This window comes from Lepisosteus platostomus, chromosome 27, assembly GCF_059453375.1.
Source record: "Lepisosteus platostomus isolate fLepPlt1 chromosome 27, fLepPlt1.hap1, whole genome shotgun sequence".
NCBI lineage: Eukaryota > Metazoa > Chordata > Actinopteri > Semionotiformes > Lepisosteidae > Lepisosteus > Lepisosteus platostomus.
The window spans coordinates 1824343-1851424 of NC_142637.1; the positions used below are offsets into that span (position 1 = coordinate 1824343).

Genomic DNA, 27082 nt, shown 5'->3' on the forward strand with positions numbered 1-27082 from the left:
ATATTGTTCAGCTTTCCCTGCACATGGTCTCCATGGGCATGCTCTGTATGTCAACCACCTGCTTCAGGCCATGCAGACAGCTGCAGAGGTGTTGGGAGACACACTCATCTTTGTGCCTACTGTTTTCTGACATCCTTTACAAAGAGACAATCCAATTGTGGCATAACACCCACCACAAAAATGAGTACACAGGGCCCACAGCAAATGGTCATGCTAACCTTTATACAACTGGGGCAGAATTATTTCAGAAGAACTCAATAATGCCACAGCTTTCAATGACAGATCTCTGCAATTTTATGAAACAAGAAGGTATCACTTGTGTGGAAAACAAAACAGAGTTCCCTCCATACTGTAACGAAGTGAGCAGCTTTGCGGTTTGCATTGCTGTGAACTGCATTAAGATGTACTGCAAAGGAGCCATGTGCAATGAATCATGAAAACGGCTGCACTGTCCAGCTCCTCTCCAGGAGCCCAGGTCCCACCGGAGGAAGGACAATGCTGTGTCGCTGAGCGTTTAATGCCTCTGGTAATCAACGCCAGGCCTTGAGCACCATGACATGATCTGTGAAGGGGACATGGTGCAGTGGGAGAACTGCCAGGCAGAGGGAGAGCAGAGCTTGGCCCTTACATGGTTCCATTGGTGTAGACAGCCTCTCCACCTTCTACATACTGGACCTGTGAGGGGTACACATGCTGCACCTGCTGTACCTATTGGAAAGACAGAAAAGACAAAAAGAAAAACATTGGCATGCGCAGAGAGAATCTAGTCCCAAGCAAGGCAGCAGGTGTGCTGGTCAGTAGCTGATGCTAAATTGCCAGTGAAAACAATTCCCACTAGACTTATTAGTCCATAACACCTCAGAAGCAACACAAGAAAAATGATCAGAATCCTATTGACTTCAATCTTGTCTTGCCTGTAGGGATTCAAAGAAAGGTTTGTCATAGTGTAAGAAGAAAAAAAAACTGCAGGAGTTTTATTCCTAATCAGGTGACACGGAGCCGTGTCTTGGAGAAGCACACATCTGCCAGAAGAGCAATAAACAAACCGATTTGCCCCTTTATTCTGTCAAACAGATTTTCTTTGTTTGCTGAAAGACTGATATTTCAGCCTGGCACTTCAGAGTGGAGAAGAACAGTAAAGAGTGTAGAAAACATCTAAGAAACAAAACAGTTCAGATGAGGCTTCTATAAGCTTTAATAAATTCAGAGCTGTTCTGGAACAAAGACAGTTGGGTTCTGCATGCCATAATAGACCCTAAGGTGTGATGTTTAAAATTGTGCCTTATCGAGTAGGTTACTGCCTGTAGCAAGTTAGGGCTGGTACATAATAAACAGCATAGGAAACAGGCTCACAGCCTAGTCACAAAAATATCCCTGTCTATCTTGGTATGTTAATAATGAGAAGATTGTGCACCGGGCTCTCCAACACTGGTTAAAAATGGTGTGGTATTTTTTGTCTGTCATTAAAGCCTAAAATACTATGATTTTATTAATATGTTTCTAAACCTGAAGCATTACTAACAAAAGACTTTCTGCTCTGCAAACCTCTGTTACATAAGAACTATCATTATATCACTTCCTCACTGCCCTTGGGAGTTCCTTCATCACTTGTGTCAAACACTCATTCTCATACACCCTGCATCATTGCGGTGCTGCGGATTCTGTAGAAGGTAACTCCACAAGGACACCCACTGAGAACAAAACTATCTTAATTAACTCTATTCAGTTAATCACAATGCAATGTAAATTGCTGATCAGAGCAATCACAGTTCTACACGATACAACAAGCGAGGTGAGCTTCCATCAGTTGACAAGAGAGTTCAAGCAGCACAGCAGGGAAATAATATTACTGCACAAAAGTTAACTGGTTGCTGTTAAAGAGTCATAGCTGTATTTCTCACAGGCTTTATTTGAGCCTCAGTCATGCTAAGGAATGTTTTTGTGAGATATCTTGAGTCACTCCAGTCCGCGAGTGTAATGAAATCGGTTCAGTCAAGCGAAACGCGTTTTAATCCCGGCTCAGTCCAAAAATGCTGTTTCGACTTGGGGTCTCCAAACATCTCTGACCAGGGGTTCATTTTCAAGAACCACTCCTTAAGAACGCCCAAATTTAAACAAAAAAATCCAACACGCTTATGATTGAGACTTTGTGTAACACTTCAGCGTTATAAATAACGATATCACTAATTTAGAATTGAAAACAAAACCGCTGCCGGTAATAGCTGGCGCTGTGACAGCAGGTTCCATGTGTTTCCGAGGATCCCTGTAACTCCTGTTTGAAAACTGTTCACACAGCTGTGCTGGTCTAGATAAGTACAATGGTTTAGTTGGACTAAAACAGCCTGCTCACATGGCTGTAGGTTCTCATTTGGTGACGTGTGCCAGATGGAAATTCTTGCACAAAATTAAACCTGGGTAAATAAGAAAGACTTCAAATGAGAAGAGGCCTTTTGGCACTTAAAGTTACTTACAAATCTCATTAGGTTTCAAGTAAAGAGATCCAAGGATCTCATCGAGCTGTTTCTTCAAAGAAGCAAGGGTATCAGCTACCCAACATTGCTAAGTAGCGTGCTCCACACACCCACAACCCTTGGCATAAAGAAATGCCTCCTGTTCTCATTTTTAAATGTCTTTTGGTTTGTTTTTCACCATTGACGCTCTGCAGGCCACTGAGTTGAGGTACACTTAAAGAGCATATAGCTTCAGAGTTTTATTCCACATTAAAATGAGCAAGGATGGTGGTTAGATCTGGAGTATTGGGTCACTTGGGTCCTGGGTTTGACTCTCCACTACAGTACACCCTTCTGTATGGAGTTTGCATGTACTCCCTATACCTGCATGGGCTTTTGCCAGGTGCTCCCGTTTCCTCCCATCATCCAGGGGCACAAGGCAGGCTGGGTAATTGGTCTGCCTGGCAGGGAGCGGTCCCGCTAACCACCCGCTGTTCTGGAATAGGTTCCCGACTGCCACTACACTTCACAAGTGATGAACGGCTCTCCGATCATGGATGTATATTATTATGAAATTACAATGACATTATTAGGAGGACCTTCAAGAAGGCTTGCAGCACCATCAGGTTTATGCCACTGGACGCGGTTTCTCCTGCAGGGGGGTCTTGCATCTGGCTGGTTCTCTGACACGCAGGCCCCACCTCCCTCAATCATAGAGAGGTGTCAGAGAGCAGAAAACTGATGTCAGAGGTGGACTGTGGCACTGCTCTTGCAGCCATTGTGCAGACACATTGAAATATCAATAAAAACCTAGATCCAGGGTGTAAAGATGTACATAGAAATGAAAACCTAAAAATGAACGTGCAGAACTGTGGTTCTCAGTCCTGGTTCTGGAGCACCCCTGCGTCTGCGACTTCCTGATCCTCCCAAATTCTTAACCACCTGCTAAATTTTCATTTTCTATTCGATGCCCTTTTTAGTTCTCCGTTGCCTTTCTTTCTCAGCAGCTGAGAACAGCTGATGTAGAGGGCGATTGGCTGTGGTTTTGCAGAACCCACCCCAATTCACACGACTCGTCTTTTTTTGGAAATGGGAGAGACTGCAGTTGAGCCTATCTAACGCAGGCCGTGTTTTTGCGGCTCCTGCATCAGGTGAGGGGAGGTGCAGGAAGTGACACGTGGGGAGTGTGATGTCACACGCCAATAGGCGGGATTCATGAGCACAGCAGGTATTCATGTTTTCATTCTCGCAGATATTTAAGGAATCTTGCTGCATAAGTTACAAAATCTTTCACCATTCTGCATTCTGCACAGGCATACTAAATGCTGTCTTTACATGTGTATTCAAAGCTTTCTGTAAGCGTAAGACATTTAACCAGTGGGTGCTGAATTAAAAAACATTCCTGCGCTGCACTGAGATTAAAGGCAGAAATACTGACTTGATTGACACTGGTTTTACAGGGTCTTGAACTAATTCAGAACAATCTTAAATGATCACCCTCTATAAATGAATCAATAAATAACAATAGTGGCTTTCACACCCCTTCCACTAGAAGTGCAAACTGAGAAAAGACAGAGATGATAAGGCTTCAACTGACATCATGCAAATGACTGATAGAGGCTGGAGGTTTAATTCTTGAAAAGGGAAAGTTGGATTCTTTTGAAATGCCCTTTCTAAGAAACCTGGGAAAGATAAAAGGCTGTTTTTTGTTCAGACTGTGTATTTTTGTTGTTTATTGCCTTGGCTAGCTTTCTTGTCCTGACCCTCTACTAATAACAACTGACAAAAAAAAATTACTGCAGGCTATCTTGAGCAATATTTCCCAATGAAAAGGCATGCAGGATTGCCAAACAGGTCAGACACGTGAAAGAACAAGACCACGCTGAAGTGGAAAGCGACAGCTAAATTAATACATTTTTAACTTCAGATTCATTTACTTACCTAGGAAAGAACCCTTGAGATGTACATCTCTTTTCAAGATTGATCTAGCCAGATGTCAGACTTCCCGTTAAGAGCCCTGTGCAGCATGTAAATGTCTGCAAAAGCTTTGTAGTGGCCAATAAAAATGCAGATTCCTGAAGCTAAGATATGAGCGTCGCAAAACCTTGCAGCTTCCGTAGTCTCTCGCAATTGAAAGTGACAAGACAGAATATGAAATGATTTGGCTGAACCTTTTATCCACAGTGACTTAGTAACAAGTTATCGTAAGTAACTTGCTAAAGTTATTAACAATCTTCTTCTGGCATTTCTTACTGACACTATTAATCGTGATATCTTCTTGAGACTGTTTGGACTTTACGACACTGCTCGTACTTCACTAATCACTGACACCGTGTTCTCAGTTCATTACGCTTGGTGTTCCTCAGGACCCAATACTGGACCCCAGCATTTACATGTTCCCACTTGGTTGGCTAGGAATTTTGCTATGAAAATCACATGGTTGGAATGATCTCTTCTATACCGATGACACTGAAATCTACGTCCATACTAAACCTGACACTGAAGTAGCTGGTTCGTCACTCTCTAATTGCATCTCTGGAAATCCTGAATGACTCAATTTCCTTCATTTAAAGTGCAACAAGGCTGAAGTCAAACGTCTCTTCCCCTCCCATTAACTAGCTAAAGCCAATGCAGGGAACATATCTGAGGATTGGCACTAGACTTTCAATCTAGATTGAAGAATCTGGCGGTGATATTTGATCCAGGCTTGACCCACATGTGAATTTTTTTTATAAAAACGTCATGCATCCTTCTCAGACACATTTCCAGACTACCTTCTGTGTTGTCTCTGACTGCAGCAGAAGTAGTGAACCTATTCGTCTATTCCACAATCGATTACTGTCCTACTCGCTGGACAATCCAGATCCACACCAAACTTCAGTATGTCCAGACTTCAGCATCCAGGATCCTGACCCATCACACACATTTATGCAGCTCAGCGTTTTAGTATAGAAATCAGAGTGAAGTGCCTTGATCAAGAGTATAATAGCAGTGTTTCACCTGCAGATCTTAACTCATAACCATCCATAACTGAAGCCCACAAGTTTCACCACCACTCCAAACAGCTGTTTAACTTGGCACGTAGGTATAATTAGGTGTCAAATGCAGTTACTATCTCAACAGAGCAATTCTCGTACATATGACACATAACACATGAATACCTATGTTTGTTTAATAGTGTTTATGGTTATAATAACAAAATCCTGCAAAAGCCACGCTCCACTTTATAATCTTTCTCTGGGATACCATGCTAGTTTGGTACAATACAGAAAAGACTCTCAAAAATAGTTAATCTTCCCAAATTGCCATTCTCCACAGTTAAAGTGGAAGTGCGCCCAATCCCAAGTGTGAAATCAGCTCTTATAAATCAAGAGTCAAAGTCAAAGTCCTTCTATCCTGTCCCTGAAATATGCCATTCTGTTCCCAAGACTTCATCAATACTCAGCAGCTTCTCGTTAAACCAAATCTCAAAATCTCAGATTTCCAAGAAACTTTCAGAATTTGACGGATTTGCAGATTTGTGCTGCCAAGCAGCTTGTAGAGGTGCACGTTTGCATGTCTGTGTTATGTTTTCTTGAACAGGACAACAGTGACACAAGGATACTTTAGCATTTATAACCACAAAGCAGCGGCATCTTTTATGCAATTTTCCAAATTCAGTAAATTTGGGAAGTTGAAGTGAAAGAAAAAGAAGGAGAGGATTTAATCTATGGCGATATTTTAATGTAGTTATGGGTATAGCAAATGTTTTGCATGACCATTGGAGCAATCGGACAGTTAATTACACACAATATCTCCCCAACGACACATGTAACTCCTAGTACTGACACAAGTAGCATTGTCTGCTCTAACCCATTACGTTGCAGGGCATCCATCCAGTAGTTTACTTAATTATTCTTCACTTGGTTTATAGTGCTGAAAATCGCTGCCATACTTAAGGATGAGGAACGAAGCCATGAAGTGCAATGGAAGCCATGGTCAATGTGGCTTACCCACCTATCTTAATAAATTGAACCCTGTGCTCTGGAGAGCACCACCAATGCAGCATTTAGAAGTCTTCACTCAAAACTAAAGGTCAAGATGATGCTCAGCTAGTTATGCAAATGTAACATCAGAGCTTGTTTTCCGCAAGAACTTCAAAGTAATCTGGAGCTCTCCAGGGCCATGGCTACCTCCTCCCTCCAATACTGCCCCTACAGATTGCTCTACTAAACTCCTTGTTGTTGAGAAGCACAGGGTGCGAGTGAGATGCACGGCACTGCTGCCTCACCTGCTGTGGGACCTGCTGCACTCTGGGTACAGAAAGCTGCTGCACCTGTCCTCCCTTCTGGGCTGAGCCCGTGGCCTGCACCAGCACCCTCTGTGGAGAAAACAGGCAGGGCGTCACAACCCTGGCTGGCTGACAGAGGGGATTCTGGAGATTCCAAAAGGCTGGGAGTTGGACGCAGTAAAGAAAACTGCGCTAGAGCAAAAAAGTTATCCATTAAATTCTGGACAATGCATAACCCTGGCACATAATGGTAATTACTTGTCACTTAAGAGATGCTTCTCTCTGAAAAGAATGAGGGAAGCTGGTGCTTGACTACTTAGAACCTCTTCTGACAGTGTCATCTGAAGAAGAGTAGAGAGAAGCTCAGTAATTTGCTCAGAGTAACATTGTGTCAAAGTGGATGCTTGAATGAGGAACCTGGAGTGCAGACCATTACCTTAATCACTGGACCACCGGGCAATTTTAATCAACTTCAACTCCATTCATCCAACGCCAAATCAATTTGTTCCACAATTATGGGAAAAAAGGGAAGTTTGTTTTATTTCCACAATGATTTTGCTATATACCCACCCAATTTGTAATTGCTCGTTTTCTTGTTTTGGCTCAGAGCTGTGAATCCTGTTATCCCGCTCATGTGGAGAATGAGGCTGCCTATACTGATGCCTCCAACCCTGTTACTATATTAACGTCACACGCTACAAAGCCCCACGCTGCAGTTTCAGTGCCACGTGTAGAACGTCACTGCAAGCCTGCAGGCACCCATCCAAGGCTTAGTCGGTGACACAGTAGTCACACCGACCCCGCCGAAAAAATTCCAAACTAAAACACATCAGATGCCAAGTGATGGCTTCATCCATCTGTACACCCAGAGAATTCTGGCTTCAGCTCAATCCTATTGTTTTGTGAGCGATCACAGGCTTTATTTTCTCATCCAAAAACAACATGCAATTACTTATGCGTTTGCCTTACAAGCAAATGTTAACAAAAAAAAAGCAAAAAGCAAACACTGCTAGAGGAACATTTGCAAACCTGTGTGCAATGTCATCAGAAGCTAACTAGTTACTTTCACGCCTGGCTTTTCTAAATCACAAGTGGAAGTTGAGGTGCCAAAGCAAGTACAATGTGCTAGCCAAAGAAAACATACAGACACGGCTCTAATTCATCCCTCATGATAAAATTCCAACCCGAAACTGCCACCAGTTGAACCAGATGTCCCCAATTTCAGCACGCAGGCACAAACTCTGAAACAGTCCAATGCACATTGTTAGCGGTTCATCTTCAGAGGGTTCACATCCGCTATATCACTGGAAAGATCAGGATTTCCACTTAGATTTTAGGAGCCGCAGGTATTTATAGAACGTATTGCTAGTAACAGATTTTTTTCCTGTATTTTCAATTGCATGCCGATTCCGTCAAATATATGCCTTAATGTCAGCAAAACATAAAAAAAAAGGCACACTCCATGTTTTTAATAAGGTTCGGTAAGTGCCCTGCTTGCTGAGCAAGGTGCAGACCTTACAACAGTAAGGATCCGATCAGCAGCAGGTGCCCGACCTGCTGAGCAAGGGGCAGACCTTACTACTATAAGCAGTACACTACGGAGTGGCATTTATTACTGATCAGCAGTAAGTGCCACTCAGTGCTCTGGATCAGCGGTGATCTCCCGGGCCGGGTTCCACACAGTACCTGCTGGGAGGCCGGGACCGGCTGCACAACGGGGGCCTGGGCCGATGTGGAAGTTCTCAGAGCAACAGTGGCCGCCGAGTCGGATCCGCCCTCGGAATTCTGCATACTAGACCCTGGAAGGAACCGGAAGGGTGGGGGGAGAGAGTTAGAGCATCGCCGCTGTGCCGATTCAGATTCCAACAAAAGAGTTCAAAATGAGCGACCAAGGGATTTTAAATTTGCTTAAAAAATGAATTTAATAAATTCTGAATATGGATTAGACCCACATGGAAAATTCTAAGAATGAGGAGAAGCCCTTCCCTCTTTCCCCATGGAGAATCAGATTCTTTTATACCTGCCCCCAGCTAGATGAATTAATGCTCATTTTCACAGCCATTATGCAATTTCTAGACATCAATCACTTCAATCTGTTTCCTCCTAAAACCCCCCAGAAAACACTCTTTTAAATGATCTAATGACCATTTCGTGCAGCTTTTGGAAGTCAGTGGAACCTAACTAGAGTACCATATCTTACCATCATTGCAATTCTTCTAAAAACTGAAACCTGAGACATATGACTTGCTTGTAAAAGCCTTTCAAGTTTAAAAGCCTTCAATTACCTCAGATGTCTTTGATTACAACCAAGATCTTCAGCTTGAATTTTTTAACTGATTCCTTCGCCTTTATTACAGGCCATTACCTCCTATGGGCTAATCGCGTTATTAAATCGGAGAGTCATTCATTAACCACCTAGGTTGAGGTTGTTCAAATATTTTTTTAATCCAGCCATGTCAGGTTACAAAAATAGACTTACAAACCTTAAAAGTCCCAATACTCTTCATGCCCCTGATTAATAAAAGCATTTCTGGATTTTGTATGATAAGTAGCTAAATAAATGCTAAATACAAAGCAGGAAAAACAGAAAATTGAAAAAAGAAAAATACCGTAAAATCTTTAATTCATGCAAGTTAGTCACTCACTTTGATAAGAGATTAGGAATTGAATTAAACAAGGTTCTGTGCTGTTCTCTTTACTTAGAATCCTCTAATGAAACCCAAACAGAACTTAGAAAATGCAGTGGGTTGAAAAATATACCTGTCAGAAGCTGACTGGTAGGAGTTTTGCTAGTGACAGGGAAGAACTACTCAGAATCGGTTTTATGTCTGGTAGATCAGTTAAAGCTCCGAAAAGAAAGGAAGAGCAGGGAAATGCCTAATCTTACCAGCTTCAAGCAATGCAAGCAGCACTTACTACTGGACAAGGTCACGGGGCAGCACAGGAAAAAGAAAAAAAGGACACAGAGAGAAAAAAGAGCAAGCCTGTGAGAAGAGGAGAGAGAGCACCATGCTTTTCAACTCTCTTCTTCCTTGCAACTTTACTTTACGTACAGCAGAGATCTTTTCTCCTCCCCGCTCCTGACAATCTCCAATGTTAATGTTTGTTTTAAATGAAAACGTTCTCCGGAGGGGTTCCAATAATCCAGCTGATATGAGGAAATTCCTGAATGCTTTGTAAACGTTTGGTGGTTGCTATGGAGAGGGCTCCATGGTGACCACCCCCCCCCTCCGGCCCCCACTCGGCCCCCCTCTTATTTCCCTGCCTCCCTCCCACCCCTTCCATCACCAGCTCCCTCCTTCCTCTTCTTTTTAAAGAGAAGCAAGCAGACAGCGCGGCAGAGCAGAGAGAGCTAAACTGGGAGTCGGGGGAATCCAAACTCCATCTCCAGGGCCCTGAAGAGCAACGGATGAGCCTCGGTCTCCGAGCCGATCACACAAAAGCTAGTCATTAACGAGTTCTTATCACACACGGCCTTTCAAAACGGTGCAACACGTCAATATCTTATCGTTCAGAATTCATTATCTAAGCCATATCTGGAATGACTTGTACATAACTTTCAGCACACACTTGGAATGGGGATATGGTTTAAGGTCACTGCAGGTTAGTACCACCATGTGATTTAAAATCATTCTGCACACACTCTGCTTTGAATATAAGAGGCCTGCCGAGACGCCGCAGACCGTACGAAGTGGAAAAATCGGTGCAAACAAGCAGACTCCACATAAGTGGGGAAAATGCGATGAAGAAGTAGAGGTATTACACCGATATGGACACACTTGTGTCTAGTCGGTACCGCCTTCTGCATCATGCAGGGCCTAACACGTATGCTAACACTGAAGGCTGGTGTACCTACCACCTAGCCTGGATGAAGCTCTGAGACAAAACGATGTAATTCGGCACTTGGGCTGGGTACTCATTTTAATGTGGAAGACCTCTGCCACACAAAGTGCCATGAGATGGTATTTCTTCAGGCTCCAACTACAACACAATGGGAGGGGGGGGGGGGGATTTAACAAACACACACACAATATATTATACACGTCCACGAGTGACATGAGGGTAGAGCTCTGGTCATCTAACTGCACGACTCTGGGTTCAAAGATGGAGCACAGCATTAGTGTCTATGAGCAAGTTAAACTACTCAGATTGCCGTGCAGAACAAATGTAAATCAATCTGGACAAAAGCATTAGCCCAGTACATGACCACAGTACATTAATAATGTATTTAAAAAATGTAAAAGCATGCATGATAAAATATGAATATTTCTGGAACATAGAACAGGATGGTGTGCCAACAGCTAGAATAGTTAAAATTCTAAAATTAAGAATGGCCTTGAGGGGGGATCATACTGATCAATTAACTGTTCTCTCCTCAAACAGGAGGCAGTGAAGGGGGTGGACGTCTGTGTGGAACGAGGTTCAGGGTTTGACGTGAGAAACAGCCTTAGTTTCTAGGCGCAGGGCAGGGTTCCAGCTCCAGACAAGCCCGTGGCTGTATTTGTGAGTCAAAAGAAGCAGTGGTTACGTCAGCAGAACAAACAGGGATTTTGAAAGACTTGTATAAATCGATAGACACTGACCACAGAGACAGGTGTGCTTTCTTTTGATTTTTGTAGTGCCCGAAAAGGATTTTTAGAAAATCACAAAGGGGTGGGCAGCTGTGGTGGTGATTTTGAAATCTCAGGAACACGACAGGGATACGATAGCTCTGGGTGGTGGTATTGGGGAAGCTTTCTAGTTTATCCAGAACAGGCAAAATATCAAGAGATTATAAAATATGGCTTAACAAGCCACTAGTAAGCTTAAGACTTTTTTTTTGTTATTCACAGACGCAATAAGTAAAAAAAACTTAGTGTGTTAGTGCAATTTAATTCTGCCCTTTTAAATACAGTTCTAAGACCTCTCAAGTGAAGGAATTCTTCCTAGGGTGACTTGCTAGCAGGACATACCACAAAAGGCCATTCCTAGTTTAAAATACATCTCCAACGAGTCTTGGGGGAGAGTTCCAATATCTTCAGTCTCATGGCCAGCCTGTTGCTGCTCCTTCCAACAGGTACTTAAGGTCAGATCAGTATTGCCAATGGCTCTCCAATCAATATGAGTTAAAGCTCTTGAAATACAGTAAGAATCTGTCCAAAACTGGGGGAGCTGAAGCTTAAGAAATCCACAAATGATCTGTAAATCTTAAGTCCTTTTATTTTTTGCTAACTAGCCAAGTCCCATGCGAATCGCATGGACTTTTGCTCAGCTTCATAAGAGATATTCAGAAGACTCTCTCTTCCTTGTGTTTCACGTCTGAGGTTGAAAACCAACATGCGTCTGTGAGAAAATAAAAAGATTAGAGCTCACTCAATCTAGGCCCCTTTCCCTCGGCAGAAAGGCAAAACAACATTCCAGCAGAACATGCAATATAAAAAGAAAAAATTAATTAAAGAAAAAAAAATCTGAAAGCGTTCATGTTAAAGAAGACAACAATGCTTGATTTCCAAGCCTTAAGAGAAAGGAATTTTCACCACAGGGTGTGAATGAGTTATAAAATATGGCTTAACAAGCCCTTAAGTTAGCTTAAGACTTTTTTTCTGCTTGTTATTCAAGGAAGTAATAAGTCTAGGTGCTTTGATCCCAAAGTTAAAAGAAAACATTTGTACTTGCAGGATTATACAAAAAAAAAAGTCGCTTTAAAAACAGTCTGATTTACAGAAAGCATTCAGCCTCAGTGGCCCCGCCGCTAAAAACGTCTTCTTAACAGCCATGCTAAATCCACCGGCACAAGCACGCAGTAAAGGTTAAAAGGCACACCAGCTGCTCCAGCAGGACAAAGGGGGAGTCCCAGCACGAGTCGAGCCACAGAACAGCTCAAACGAACCCCGACTGCAACACGGGCCTGCAGACGCCCCTTGTTTTGCTGTTGGGGAGCCCGGTAGGACAACAACAGCCCAGAAGCCGACAGCCCAAACAAGGACAGACAGTGCAGGTATTCTTACTGCTTCCACACAGCTCTTAAAAATACAAAAAACAAATGGCGATCGTTTCGAAACGGAAAAACACGCTGGAAAGAGGAACAGAGGAAAAAGAATGATTGATTTATTTTTACTCAAGGCGTCCCGGAATTTAAAAAAGAAAAACCGTTTCAGTTTGTCATGCATTACCTCGTAACCTAAACTTATACCTGCCACTTCTATCAGACAACCCGAACAGGACTTGAGCACTTCCGTCACCGAGAAATCTAACTTAAACAGCATTTAATCAGAGAAAAACACATACAGATGTTCAATTAAAAACAGGAGCTCCACAGTCTTGGCTCTTGTTTGTACTGGCCCACATTGTTTGCTGAGTAACAACGGTTGCCAGGGACAACGCAGTCCACTCCCGTTTCCAGGAGCCTGTTGCTACGCGACCAACAGAATACTTCCCAAACCAAACAATGCCATCCCCCAACTGATCCCTCTATCTCACATTAACCAGAAACTCCAACAATAAATATGTAAGCTATTAATTTGGGCAACCAGGGGAAGAAGCGCAAAATTATTCCTGCGCCATGGAGAGGAAAGATTAAACAGTTTTATTGCATTAAAATTAAATCTCCGCAAGACTGAGACAGGGGCAAAATGCAATATTCCCTTTGTGAGTGACGGCTAGCTCTGCCGAGCAAACACATGAAGATGTGCCGAGATAAGTAGAAAAAAAACATTAAAGCTAATAAACCTTTGTAGCAGCTGTAGTAGTAGTAAGAATTTGAACTTTGACATAAATTGTGCATTTAATGTTGTCTAGGGAAGAAACCAAACAGATTTGTAACCAAACAGCAAACACAAAGACATCGTTTTTGAAAGCATAGCAATTCACCAGCTGTTTACTGACGATTTATACAGCACATCAGATAGGAATTAAGATCTCACGTGATGACTTGATTCTACTGTATATGGAGACCATGTTGACTACAATGACATTTACTTTTTGCTTGTAGTATGACAAATAAGAATTAAGGGCACTTGTTTACACATTTAGGGAAAACTGGCAGGAAAAAAAATAAGGAAATTTTACAATAAACCAGAGTTTTATTTAAATAATAAATTATATAAAAGTTTGAAAGGCTATTTTTATGACATGAGCTTCAAGTGGAAGTACTCCCTTTTCACAGGGAGCTGTGAACCTGTGTGGAACTGCAGAGATCAGACACAAGGAAATCAATATATTTTGGAAAGAACACCCATTGCATTATTCTGTAGGCACACGGCACACCTGTAAAATGCAAATGAGGTTAATACTTTAAAGTGAGACGCTGTGCATTTCATAAAGCCATAGTCCTGGTTTGAGACTGAAGGTTAATCCTATCGGAGACCCTGTGGGAGGGCAATCTTATCTGGGATCAGTCAAGGAGAGTCCACATGTTCTCAGCTGGCTTCATTTTGTGGTCATATATTCCAACTACAGAGTGATACAACACCCCTGGGTCTCAATATGGGGGTCCAAGGTGGGCTTCTGACTAGACTAGTCAGACTTCAGCTGAGAAAAGCCGGCAAGCCTGTACACAAAGACTTGTGGGAGCAGGGAAGAGGCTATGCAGGTGTGATGCTGAAACAGACACCTGGAAGAGAGTCTCAAATTAAATGAATTATAGCCTCTTCTCACATGCCAGCTTTATGTTCTAATCTCATTGAGCCCACAGAGGTGATCCTTGATTTCCTTGAAAAAAAAAAGTCAAGTTTACCACAGTAAACCCGAAAAACAACTCCAGTGCCTGAAAGAAGCGACAATCTTATGAGCAAAAACTGCCGATCTCGTCCCTAGAGTGTGCCCACGTGCCACTTAGCTGGCTTCAGGCAGAAGGTGAGGCCACGAACGTACAGACCGCTGCTTGAGTTTTGCCAGACTACTGCATATGGTTACAGATTTAAAGAAGCATAAATCTGCACCTCGTCTTGGCATTCTTCTACTTTTCCTAGGTTTCTTTTTCTAATAATCTGGCACCATATCTCCCTGCACCTTATCTTTTCACACCTTATCCACACAGAGACTGTGCATTCCGCCATCCACTTGACACCCTCTGTCTGTTCCAGCGGGTGTCTCTGCTCAGATAAATATTCTCCTTTCAGGTGCCATGCCCTCCCCCGTGTTCCTATAAGCAAATGTAAAATCAAAATGAGCGACGTTCAAGAAATCCAGAAAATAGTCCTTTCTTGACCACATATGCCCCCGAGCCCATTCCATCCACCCTCTCTCTGCACCAGCTACACAGAGTGAGCCTGATGTGGGCTCGGGCCATCACAGAGCCAGCAAAGGAAGACCTGTTAGCGGCTTGTGACAGCTCAATTACAAAGTAGCGAGTCGGAGACGCTAAAGAGATTACTGCCTTGAATACGGCAGCGTTTTATTTTCCGGATCACTTTTCTCGTGAACCTGTAACGGCCGTAGGAAGAAAGAAGAAAGAGGGGTAGGGTTCACTCTGCAGAACCTGCTGCTGGAACCTAAGTCATTAACTCATTTCTAATCCAATCAGCCTGGGTCCAGATCTACAGACTCAGGGATTCACTGGCCGAGTGGTAAATCACCAGTTGATCCTGGTTTGAGGTAAAAATCCCCATCAGCTCTCTCTCCCCACCAGGCTTGACTGTGCATCATGAAAACAGACTTGGTTGACAGCACTGAGCAATAAATCACTTTCCAGCAACAGTATTTCAGGATTCTTGTACTTCAACTCTTAACTTCATATATGAACAGACATTGAATTCCATAACCATAATGCCCATACCTGCTTCTTAAAATGAACTCTAACACACTTTACTTTAAACAAAAGCAAATGCAAAGGAGATAAAGAATTATAACTGCTGTCTCGTACAGGCAGACCCTAACCAATCATATTTGCATCTTTCTATATTTCCCACTATGGTAAAGAGCTAAACAACAAAAACAAAATTCACCCATTCTTATTCTGTGCTTGAAAGGACCTTTTCATTTGCTTAGAGTGCTTTCCCTGAATTTCTGTACACCCACTGAAAGTTAATTCCAATGTGCCACTACCAGATGGAAAACTAATTCGGCATGAAAATCACAAGAGTACAGCAAAAAAAAAATATCTTTGAACCTTTCTTTTCAAGATTTATTTTTACATTGCTCACAATAAAGCCAGTTAGGGTTCCCAAAGTGGATTTATTAGACACAGTGTTACGTGCCTACCCCTGGAAAGCTGCTGTGTTCTTCTCTGAACACACCCAGCCACACAACAGACTTTCAGAAACAAAATGCAAAGCAATGCACGCTCAAATAACCAAATGTTAGTGTGAGATCTTTGCAAATGAAGCACTGCTCTGTCAGCTCCTGCTGGGGGGAGGGAGGTTACCAAGAAATCTCTAACTGGGGAAGTGGCAAAACAAGGTTTCTGTCAATCCCTGTGAGGAATTAAGTCATTTTGTTCCTTCCTCTTAGAAAGTACAGTGGAAGCTTGGCTCCTAACGCAAACAAGTCTGACTTTTAAAAAAGTTTCCCCAAGAGCTTCTCGGTGGTTCAACCAGTGTAGGCCAGTATGAGAAGCACAGACAGGGGACCGCAGTGATCATGTCTGATCCTTTGTGCCACAACAACCACAGATAAAACCATCAACCAAATACATTTGTTTTTTTCCGATGCTAGACAACAGTGCCAAAGGACATAAGCAAATGCATTCTGAAAATGTTGTCCAGACCCAGGTAATGACTGCACAGCAATGGGTTACGTTCTGTACCCAGAATGACCTAAAACACCGTGATTGTGTTTTTGACCAATATTAACTAATATTGTTATTGCAGGTTACAAGCAGTAGCCACAGCAACACGGAAGGTTGCATTCTAGAATAGGCTCAGAGCTTTCCGAATGGCCCACGAGACAGAAGGGTCCAGCCCCTCAGACAATTCTTCTACTCCGACATGTAAGTGAGGGTTAACGAGTTGGACCGGGGAGGTTCTGGTACAGGGGGGCAGTGGGAAGGGGGAGAGAGCGGGGGAGTTGTGTTAAGGAGCACTGCATCAGCTGTTAGTAGGTCATGCCTCCCACTCAAGAGCTATGGAGCAGACTCTAGGGGCGGAACATGAGAGCCGGGCTTTCCGCTTTTGAGGATCATCACATTCCTAATTTGTAAAATGGACTGCGCAGCATCAGCGGCCTGTTCCTACTCCAAGTTACCGTCAGCTTGCAATTAACCGTCTTCTAATTTCTTTCTTCAAGTCCTCAGTGTTAAAGAGACAGAAAACACACTTCAACGGTATGACGGGGGGGCATCAAATGTGCAGCAAAAAAAAAGAGTAAACATCACAGTTTGGACGAGACCTGTATTCTGCAGTGTCTCTCGTAAGTCATGTTATCGGTCTTAACTGATGTAGCAATTTCTCTCTGCACCACAGTACAGCCAGGTGGGTCTGTACTTCTGTGGTGCATAAAATGGGACCTCCTCCATTGTAGAGGAGGATGAGATCCTTTGCAGTGAAAAGGACTAGATCAGTTCCAAGCACCTTCAGACTATGATTAACATCCATTTCTTGGCATCACAGGACAGCAAAGGCACAAAAGCAGCACACATATAGGCCTACAGGCCAGTTCTCGCTAATAACATTCTGGCAATAAACTGTCTCTGTAGACACAGTCTCTCAGCTCTCTAGCTCTCTAGATTGGTGTGTTAGTTTCTTGACACCGGACATTACAAAAGATTAGACAACTGCAGGGTACGTGTAGTCGGACAGTGTATTCTGTATTTTTTTTGCTGGGGCTTTTTATGAGTATTTTTCGGTCTTTAAACGACATGTTGTGCCAAAAAACGACAATCAGAAAGAAAGGTATATAAAAGTAAGCGATCTGCACTTGGAACAGGATGTAATAAAGCCATTTTCAGTCTCAAGGGTGATAAACTGGGTACCCGATGGGCCATGTCTATGGCTTTGTCTAGAGCTCTAAAACTTTGTTGGCGCATCTAAAAAGTATGGCAACCATTTTCGTGTGCTTGTGTTAGACTGTGATACTTCAGGGAATGGCTGTATGGGGGGGCCGTAGTTATCACTGCTGCCTCCTAACGTTGGAGCTCTGGGTTCAATACCAGACCTGGGATGTTTGCACGGAATTTCCCCAAGACCATGTGGGTTTCCTGCAGGTGCTCCTGTCTTCCCACGGACCAGACACATACTAGTAGGTATAGTGGCGTCTGGTGCGTCTGTGTTTATGTCTAGCCGGTGTTGGACTGGCATCCTGTCCAGGGTGCTCACGAATCGGGAGCCAGTTAGAAAATGGATGTTTCAGAGAGTTTGCCCGGCTGTAGATCTTCCTTTTGTTTTGTTACCATTTGTTCAGCAGGGGACAGTCAGCTCTAGAACTGGGTGTGTCTGCTTTTCAGGAATGTCAAAATTTGAGTTTCAAACCAACTCCACAAACACTATACAAGTGCTAAACACCCTTAGCACTTCACAGCATTTTGGACAAATTACATTACAGACATTACACAGTTATCCATTCATAAGGAGACACTTCTGGACAAAAGATAAAGAGATGAACTTCAGGTAGAGAAAAGTTAGGTGAAAATGATGGAAGACAACTTGAAGGACTGAGAGCTGAATGCCTTCTGCAGATGCAGCACAGTAACAGAGGTCCTGGAATGTTAGGTGAAATTTTTGTTTATGTTTTGTTTTTTACCATATTTTACCATAAGGTTTATGCACAGTTTATCATGTTGCGCAGTGTTTTTTAGCCTTATACGATGTAAGCATTGCTAGAAATTGTTACATAAGCAACACTCATTTCAGCAGCAAAGGATTCTTTCTGCAACAGATACTTGTTAAATCAATCACAACACTTCTCCTGACTACTGACCTGTAGAGGAACATGTTCTGTTGAGGCAGCTTCAAGAGACAATGAAGCCAGACTACAAGGAACTATAAAGTGGGCTCATGGTCTCAAAACATTGCGCTACAAATTGAGCAGAACTGCACACTTCAGCCCTCAACTGCACTGCTCTCAAACTACACTAAAAAAAGCAAAACGCAAAAATCCGCGTCAAAGCAGATCACAAATGCAGGCTGGCTGCACCAATTTAGTGCAGGCGAGGGCTTGTAAAAGGGAGAGAAAGAAATAGAATGAAAGACTTAAGAGGTTTTCTCTGCTTTGGCAGACCAGAGATTAGAATCAGGTCTATCCGTCTCACCTGAAGCAACTGCTTACCAGCCCTTGGTCTCCAGGCTTGCAGGCCAGCAGTGGCAAAGCTGCAAAATCCAAGGGTAGCAAACCTGAACCCTGCTAGGTATGAGAGGAGAACGTCTCACTCCATAGGCTCGTGGATGAACACAAGAGAAAACCGACCTGCTCGATCTCCAAATAGAGCTTAAAGATGCTTTATGAAAGCAGGGATATAATATAGAAAGATTTTCTATATTAGTTTCTAGATTAGTTTTTCTGATAAAATGCCAACAACGCATAGGTCTTTGACTGCTTTTTTTGTGCTTTTATTGAAACTAGCGATCAATGGTTGTCCTTTTACGATCATCATAGAAAGACTTCAAGGAAACTAAAATATTATACTGTACTGTAGTGGTATAAGATCAGGAACACTGTCTCTCAGCATGAAGAGCTAGAAGTTACACTAAAGATGAAAGCTTAACTTTATGATGTTGCTGCCCATTAAAACTTTCTCCAAGATAATAAACATCTATAAATGTAATTTATTCTTGCAGCAAAACACAGCACTGGAGTATGATTTGGCATTAATGCACAAAGCATATTAATGAAGCAGACGCACAATATGAATATTTAACCTCACATGTCACTCTTTGCATATTTACTCAAAGTGTGTGGCCAAGCCCGAGATATCCAGCCCTTAGTAATATCTTACAGGAGAGCCTGTGACTCACACATCCTGAAATCTCCTTGCTTTTGCTTATAAAACAGTGATGTGGTTTTCAAATGGTTTAAATCCCCACAAAGGCAACAAATAAAGATCTTAATGCAGGCGGAGAGAAAGAAGAGTCAGTTCAAGAAGAGGACACGGCAGAAGATGGGTAAAAAACCCGACAAAGCACATCCGTCGCCCTGAAGTTCTGAACGTAACAACAGCCATGCACCAGCATCTGACGAATCTCAGCTCTCCCATGACAGGAAACTGCTTGTGTGTAAAGGCACACACTTCTGACAGGTCATTATGACAGAGAGCTCTTTCAGGGGGAAAAATCCTGGAAGACAAAACACTGGGCTTCTTAAGGGCTTTTTTTTTCCTACAAGTATTTTTTCGGCCTTGGCACAATTTGTTTGGGATAATTAATAAGACCCCTTAAGGCATGCCTGAGGGGGGAAAACAAAATGCAAATTTCTTCCCCGGAAGTACAACAAGTGCGGTGGAGGTGCCAAATTTTCCCCAAATCCACGGATGCTCAAACCCAAACCCCCACACTCCGCTCCCAAACTTCTGCACCTGCAAGGATGAATAAAGGGGTGCCAGGACAGGGCAGGGAGGAAGAGCTGCAGGCTCTGGGAAGAAGGCTCAGCCGTCCCCTGGGGCGTGCGGACAGGACGGGCCGAGGACTTGTGGCCAGCTCCAGGCCTCTCCATCGGCCCGGCCTCGCCACACTGGGCTGCAGCCGGCTCCCCCTGTCTCAGCTGCCCGATTTAATGAGGACAAATGCGTCCCTTGTACTGACGTATAGGCTCAACGTAAAGTGACTTAATATATATGAAGGCAAAGGGGGACAGGGGTGAGGTTTTTGTGTGACAATTAAATTAACACATAAAAAACACAGCCCATGAAAGGGGCTTTGGCAACTTTACATAAAAGGAGCTTCAGGAGGTTAAAGTCCTGGTATTTGGGGGGCCTCTGCCACCGTCTTTGAATGAAAGACAAAAAAAAAAAGTAATGCTCATTCTAATGCAAATCGGGACCCTTGTCTGCTGTTTATTGTCAGGAAATTTAATTAGTTGCTGCGTCGCTACGATACAAGAAGGGTGGAATGCAAAGAATGCCCTTGGATATGGGGAGAGAGAAGGAAAAAAAAAACATTTATAAAACACAAGTTTCAACTCGCTGCTGGGGAATTTAAAAACTTTTTCAAAAGTCCCCCCCCCCCGTCTCCACTCCATGACCCACCCTTTCCAGAGTAAAGACCCACCCAGACCCCCCCCCCCCCCACCACCATGGCCACGGATTTCGCAAGATCCATCTGTGTTCTGCACGCGGTCGAAACCCGACCACAAGCGGCACGTTGCTCTGGGTCAAGCCTTTCAGGGGGTCCCTTCCCAAGGGGGTCCGCTCCCCGACGTCATCGAACTTGCCGGCTCGTTTCCAATCCCCCCTCGACAGGGCGTTTCCAAACGGGGAGCACTCTTCTCACCTAAGAAAACCGCCTGAAGCCGCAGGTGGAGTGGAAAGGTACGATGCCCAGCACAGCGGTCGGATGAAGTCATATCACCGACGGAGGAATTTTCAAATCCACTTCACACATCTGCGGGAACAGACCTAGTGGTTCAACCGCTTTTTTTTTTTTGCTACAGAAATAGTTTTTAATACGATCCCCCGTCTTCTCCTGTTTTCTCTTCCAAAAACACCAGGTCTTACTTTCTGGCAGTGTGAAGGTGATCACCTCGCATATAGAGACTTGCAAAATACTACTTCTCACCCTTTCCTCTACTCGCACAAGTACACTAATGTCTCCTGCAAATAGGTGCTGAAATAGATGCTGCAGGAAGAGAAGGCCACCACCGCCCCCTCTGATCTCTGTGCAGCATTGGGGGACAGAGCCGCACATTCCTTCTGATGCAATTTCAGAAAGCGTTAAATCTTAGAGCTTGTCTTCTTCCAGGAACCCTGTGAAAACCAGCACCCAGAACACTGTGTTTTGGAAAGACAACATTGCTGCTTTCATAGCAGCCTGGAACATTTCTCCTTTCGTCCTGGTAATAATGATTAATATTATTATCCCATTAAGCTCCGTCAGGCATTCAAAGATTTCCACAGTCATTTATTTTCTCTCTCTCTCTCACTCTATCGCTTTCCAGTAATATCTGGAAGAAATATCTGGATGAATTACCCTCTTCTCTCATGAGACAGGATTTCCTAGGCTTATTGGTTTCCCTTTGGGATAGCTATCCGTCTGTCTATCTGAAAATGTAATCAGAGATGTGTCAATCACTCTTTTCTTCCATCAAGCTGCAGGGTTTAAGCCCCCCATCCTCGCCATCTCCAGTGTAATCTCTCCTGACAGCCAGGTTCAATAAAGACACCCACCACAGTGCCCATCACACCGAGCAAAGTTCCCCTCTCTTTCTCTTGCTCTGACAGCCTTGCCCACGCTGTCTCCTTATCTCTCCTTTCCATCAACACCGCCTTGTTACTTAGAAATTCCTATGGAACACCCTTTATTATGTTAAGTAATGCAAAACTGCAAGTTGAGTTAAAAACATTTGCACAGGGAACCCAAACCGTCACACCCACTGAAAACCATATGCTGGCACCCCAGTCTGCTGCACAATAACCAGAATGACCTACCTCAGCTACCCAACGTATGATCTACAAAGACAAATTCTTCCTCTGATCCACAAACCAACACCAAGTTTAGAGACAGCCACCTATCCATTATCTAACCACCTCATCCAATGCAGGGTCACGAGGAAGCTGGGGCATAAGCAGGCAAGCAACCGGAAGGGCACACCATCACAGGGCTTATGCACACACCCATTCCGGGGGGAAAATCTCCCCAATTAACCTGTGTTTTGGGAATGTTGAAATTCGATTCAGTTGTTTTCCTGAAATACCCCCCCCAAGAACCCCCTGAAGCAGCAAAGCTGTGAGGTTCATTCCAGACATCCACAACTCTCTGCGTAAAGACATGCTCCTTATGCGAGTCTCGAAAGGGTCTGTTCTTATTTTCACCTTTGGACCTCCTTTGGATAAAACTGATCTCTCGTTTGGACATTCCGCCCCCTGAAAAAAAGTAAATCTGGTGCAATCTGGAGGAACAGCAAATGAACCTCAGTACCCCGGCACCCCATATCATGAAAAGGAGCAATGCCTCTAGACACTTACCCCTGTTCAACAGTGAACCAAGTGGTTCAACAGGTAAAGGCCACAGGCCCTGTGAGCTATAGATCCGTGATTGAGACAGATAAAATGTCATGTCAAAAGAAACATTAGGAGCAAAGCTGCTTAAGTGGCCATAAAGCAGAGCTGACATTAACTAGTGGGAAGGACTCCTCACCGTGATCCACTGCTCTGACAGAGCTGCAGAGGTTAAAGAGGCAGCCTTCAGACAACGAGGAGCGTCTGCATTTCCGGTGTGCGCCGCTCTGCCACTACAACTCCTGCAAGTGGAAACCGAAGAAGGGGAAGTGAGCGCTGCACACACACCGCAAGGAAGAAAGATTCGAGGAGATACTAGAAAACCCACTGGGACCAAGAGTGGGAGCCAGCATAGCTGCGCCATCGCATTTGGACTATAGGAACACGATGAGCTGCGCACGGGTGCGATTGTGGGCTGGGTACATGCCTGTGGCAGCCGTGTAATTACTCACGCCAAGTCAAAACAGCTGGGAGAGTGCTTTCAGGCTACGCTACGCTCTTTTATTTTGTTAGGGGATCCATCACCGGATAGACAACTTCATCAGCATCATACAGCGTTCACTTCAGCAGAGTTTACGTTGAGCCATCCTGAAAACAGACACCAAGAATAACCTTCGGAAAAACAAAAGGGGCAATTTGCCAAAACGGATTTTAGATTCCGGCAAGGGTTTGTTTGTGCTCAACCACACCTCCCTACAGGACCCCTTTAATTAACGGAATACCATATTGATCTGGTTCTTGGGCAGTAATCATCCAAGGGAAAATTCAAGGCCTGCAAAGAAAAGTATTTAACAACACAAACGGCCACGATAGTAGTGTAATAAAACCTGTGTTGATCACCTTTCAGGAATGGATATGGGATGTTGTATCAACAGGGGAATGAAAAGCAAAGCTTTTTTTTTTTATCAAGAACACAGTTTTAAATCTCGCCTCCCTTTCCCTTGATCACCACATCTCCTATCCACTTCGCTCCACTAGCCTCTCCCCCTCAGCCGCAGATGAAAAGCTTCATGGCCACCCTTGACCCTCCCGCTCCTGTTCCCAGCGCTCCTCTTCCCTGGTGCTGCTCCGTCTCCATTCCCTCAGCACCACTCTCTGACCACACCCATCCTGCCACACCAGCACTGCCGCAGCGCACGCAGATCTCTGCTGCTCGTCTCGCCTTTCTCTCCTGCCCCCCCCCCCCCCCCCCTCAACTCCATCCCCATATTGGCTCCTTATTGCTGTTTGCATCCAGTTCTCAGCTCCCACCTTTGCCTGCTTCTCTCTCAGCGGCTCTGCTCTCTCCTGCCCCCAATCCCTGATCCTCCCTGCACACCCTCCCACTCCCTCGGACCCGGATCACCTTCCAGCGCCTCCTCCAGACGCCCCTGTTCCCACAGCACCAGTGATTGTCTCCCCTCTCAACTGCACTAAGCCTTAACCTTTAAGCTTTAACTGCTGGGGCTCCCCCACACACACACACATTTTCAGTCACTGTTTCCAAATAACCACAATAAGGCTTTCCAGCAATGTCTGGAATCTGTTATTTGTTGCACTATCGCAGTTGTTGCATGCTGCTGTTCCCTGTAAATGGACCGATATGATCTGTAGTGCACTTTGCTGGTGTTTTATTGTACCTTCTTCTAGAAATGCACTGTTATGACAACTGGGCATCTGTACTTATCCATTCCTGGTTTGGTATTATCTTCACCCTGAAGTATTGCAAGCTTGTGATTTATTGCAGTTTCTTTGCTTTACTAGGTTTTCTATTTTACCTGCTGATTGAATGCTAAAAAGTATGTCAGCCTTGATAAGCGTGCCTGCTAAGCAGAAGTATGACATTAGTAATAAAAAAACAGAAGGTTTGATGGATGTGATAAGTCATCCTCAGACTTCCACCACTGAGGCATTTATATGCTAGGAGCTGCACAAGCAGTTTAGGCAATTGAAAAAGTGGCACAGAAAAGAACTGTTTGCTGTAATAACAGGCTGTATTGTACTCGGGTCTGTTAAAACCATCACAACATAACTAGTCCCCTTATGTGTCGGTGTTTGTTTCAGCCCAAGGAACCATTGAGCTGTCTAATGCTTATGACTGAGAGGAGCGGAGGAGCTGAATCATCATAAGTTTAGACTGGCTTCCACAGAGCAGCACGTTAAAGCATGATTAAACACTGCACGAAGAGAGCATGATCACTATGTCCATGTTGGACATATGTTGGAGATTACAAACTAGCACAGTAATAAAAGACTCTCCTTTAACACCTTAGTTCATTTCTGCTGCATCATCTCCAGCTGCTGAGAACTGAAGCCGTGGACAGTAACTTATACTAGAAAGTTATTTCTTCACAATCTAATCCTGATCTGACCACTCACACTTCAAATCGCCATCATTAGCAAGAGACTGATGTTGACTGGACATACAGATTCACAGTCACAGTTGCCACATTGCACTTCAGTTTTTTTTTAAACTATTCTCCTTTATGGGCTCATTTCATTTCACACGGAATTCTGGACTAGGAACTGCGCCTCTCGAAACTCTCTTGAATGGAATTTGAACGGCAGAAAGGGTTTTCAAATTCTAGTTCACAAGGTGACAGCAAGTTGAAAGGCAAAAGTTCTATCAACTACAGTCACTGGCCAAAGTATTAACAACCACCCTCATCAAACAACATGCGGGAGTCTCTGTGCGTAGCAACAAGAGCCTGAACAGGACATGACCTGTCTTCCACGAGGCTGGGAAACACTGGCAGCCCAGTCCCACCTTTTCAGCCCAGGGTGTGATTGGGTGACAGGATGTTGGGTTTGCGCGTTCCACAGGCTTCTCCAGTTTTCCACAGCATTGAGATCTGAAGATTGTCCTGGCCAGGGAGAGGTGATGGAAGTTGGCCCCATGCTCCTTTAGCCAAGCCTGCCAGTGAATGAGTATTTATGTGTCTGAGGGGCCCTAGACATTTAGCATGCGAGTATCTTTCAATCGCTGACACACATTACAAGCGAACTTCATCGACGCTGGGTTTCCATACAGGCCTTTGGGTGGAGGTGTCATTGTGCAGTATCTCGCATCGTGTTGCAAGACGGAGAACCACAGGGAGGAATGGGTTCTGGCAATCTTAATCAAAGTTAACCAGTGAAGCAGGTAATCTGTGGAGCTCGTCCTACGTAAATAGAAACAATGCAGCAGTCTTGCTCAACACAGGCCAGGAAATGGCTGGACATTTTCAAGGAACTTGCGGGCACTACAGGAAACTAACTAATTCCATTCTTCATTTATAGCAACGTCGCCATTTTCTTCTCTATTTCAATCGTGCTACAGTTTATTCATGTACAGCAGGGATCAAGAAAGATGATGGGATAGTCTGGACAGCAGAATGATTTACTGTACTGCCACAGACTTAAGCTGCTGGAAGCAGCTGTACAGAACCTCTGTATAACAAACTGCCATGTCTCAGCTGACGCCTCTACGGACTTCAATGTGTCACACAAAACCACCACCTAATTTGAAACAGAGAAGCATTGGCAGAGACCGGGGAAAGACTGGAAGTTCTCAAGAAACCTGTTGGCATTCTGGCATACTGTAACCAGTCCCACTGTCCCTCCACCCCCCATTTATGACAGCAGCTTCTCTGCTGTGCCTTAGTAATACCACAGCGCATATCTACATAAACACGGCACCCCTGTGAATTCATCCCCCTTACTGACAGCACAGACTCATCCAGTCTGTACCTGCCTGCTCTCCGCAGAGCGCCCTTTCCCTCTAACCTGCCTGTGCAAGCTTGAAATATGTACGCCCACTGCACTCAGAACGGTAAAAATAACCTCAATTAAAAAAAAAAGCTCAGCTTCTAAAGAAAGACACTTTTCCATAGGTTTGGGTGTTTTGGTGTTTAATAAGTTACCATGCAAACATAACACACTCTCTTATTATGGTGCTTTTACTCTTTTAGGGCTGTTTATTTTTTCAGCTGGTGACTTAAGGCTCAATTGAATGCTGAACTCTTCCAAAAGGCAGCTTTGCCATTTCCTCAAAAACTTCTAATGTAGTCATTTTTTATTACAATAAGCCAACAGAATAAAAAGGCAATAAGTCTCATCTGAAAGTCTTCTAGGCCGGGGCTGGATCGATTATACTTTATGCTCCTGAACCCGGAAAAATTCCAGGCATCCGACACGGAAGAGAGCAGATGGATGTTAGGGGAACTGTAATACGACCACAGTTCTTTTCACAGAGGCTGAGGAAATAGACAAGAACTGAACAAAAGCAAAGGGATCATGACAACTGAACGATGTAAACAGAAAGTCATGTGTTGCCTACACTAG

The 27082-nt window shown here is 43.9% G+C and overlaps 1 protein-coding gene across 9 annotated transcripts in view; it reads right to left on the reverse strand.

The window, feature by feature from the left end:
• The window catches only part of rfx2 (regulatory factor X, 2 (influences HLA class II expression)), a 59040-nt gene that overhangs the window by 26514 nt on the left and 5444 nt on the right, over positions 1-27082 (reverse strand). For 6 of the 9 annotated variants that reach the window (XR_015930863.1, XM_088622228.1, XM_088622232.1 and 3 more), the window contains exons 2-4: positions 8407-8519; positions 6721-6810; positions 629-708 (exon numbers count right to left, since the gene is read on the reverse strand). Coding sequence is in view for 8 of the 9 variants with exons in the window: in XM_088622226.1 (XP_088478352.1) it covers positions 629-708; positions 6721-6810; positions 8407-8519 (283 nt within the window). In the remaining variant the exon portion in view is untranslated. Of the gene's footprint in view, positions 1-628; positions 709-6720; positions 6811-8406; positions 8520-22919; positions 23023-27082 lie in introns of all 9 variants that reach the window. The other 3 variants (XM_088622227.1, XM_088622231.1, XM_088622230.1) reach the window with 2 other exon arrangements.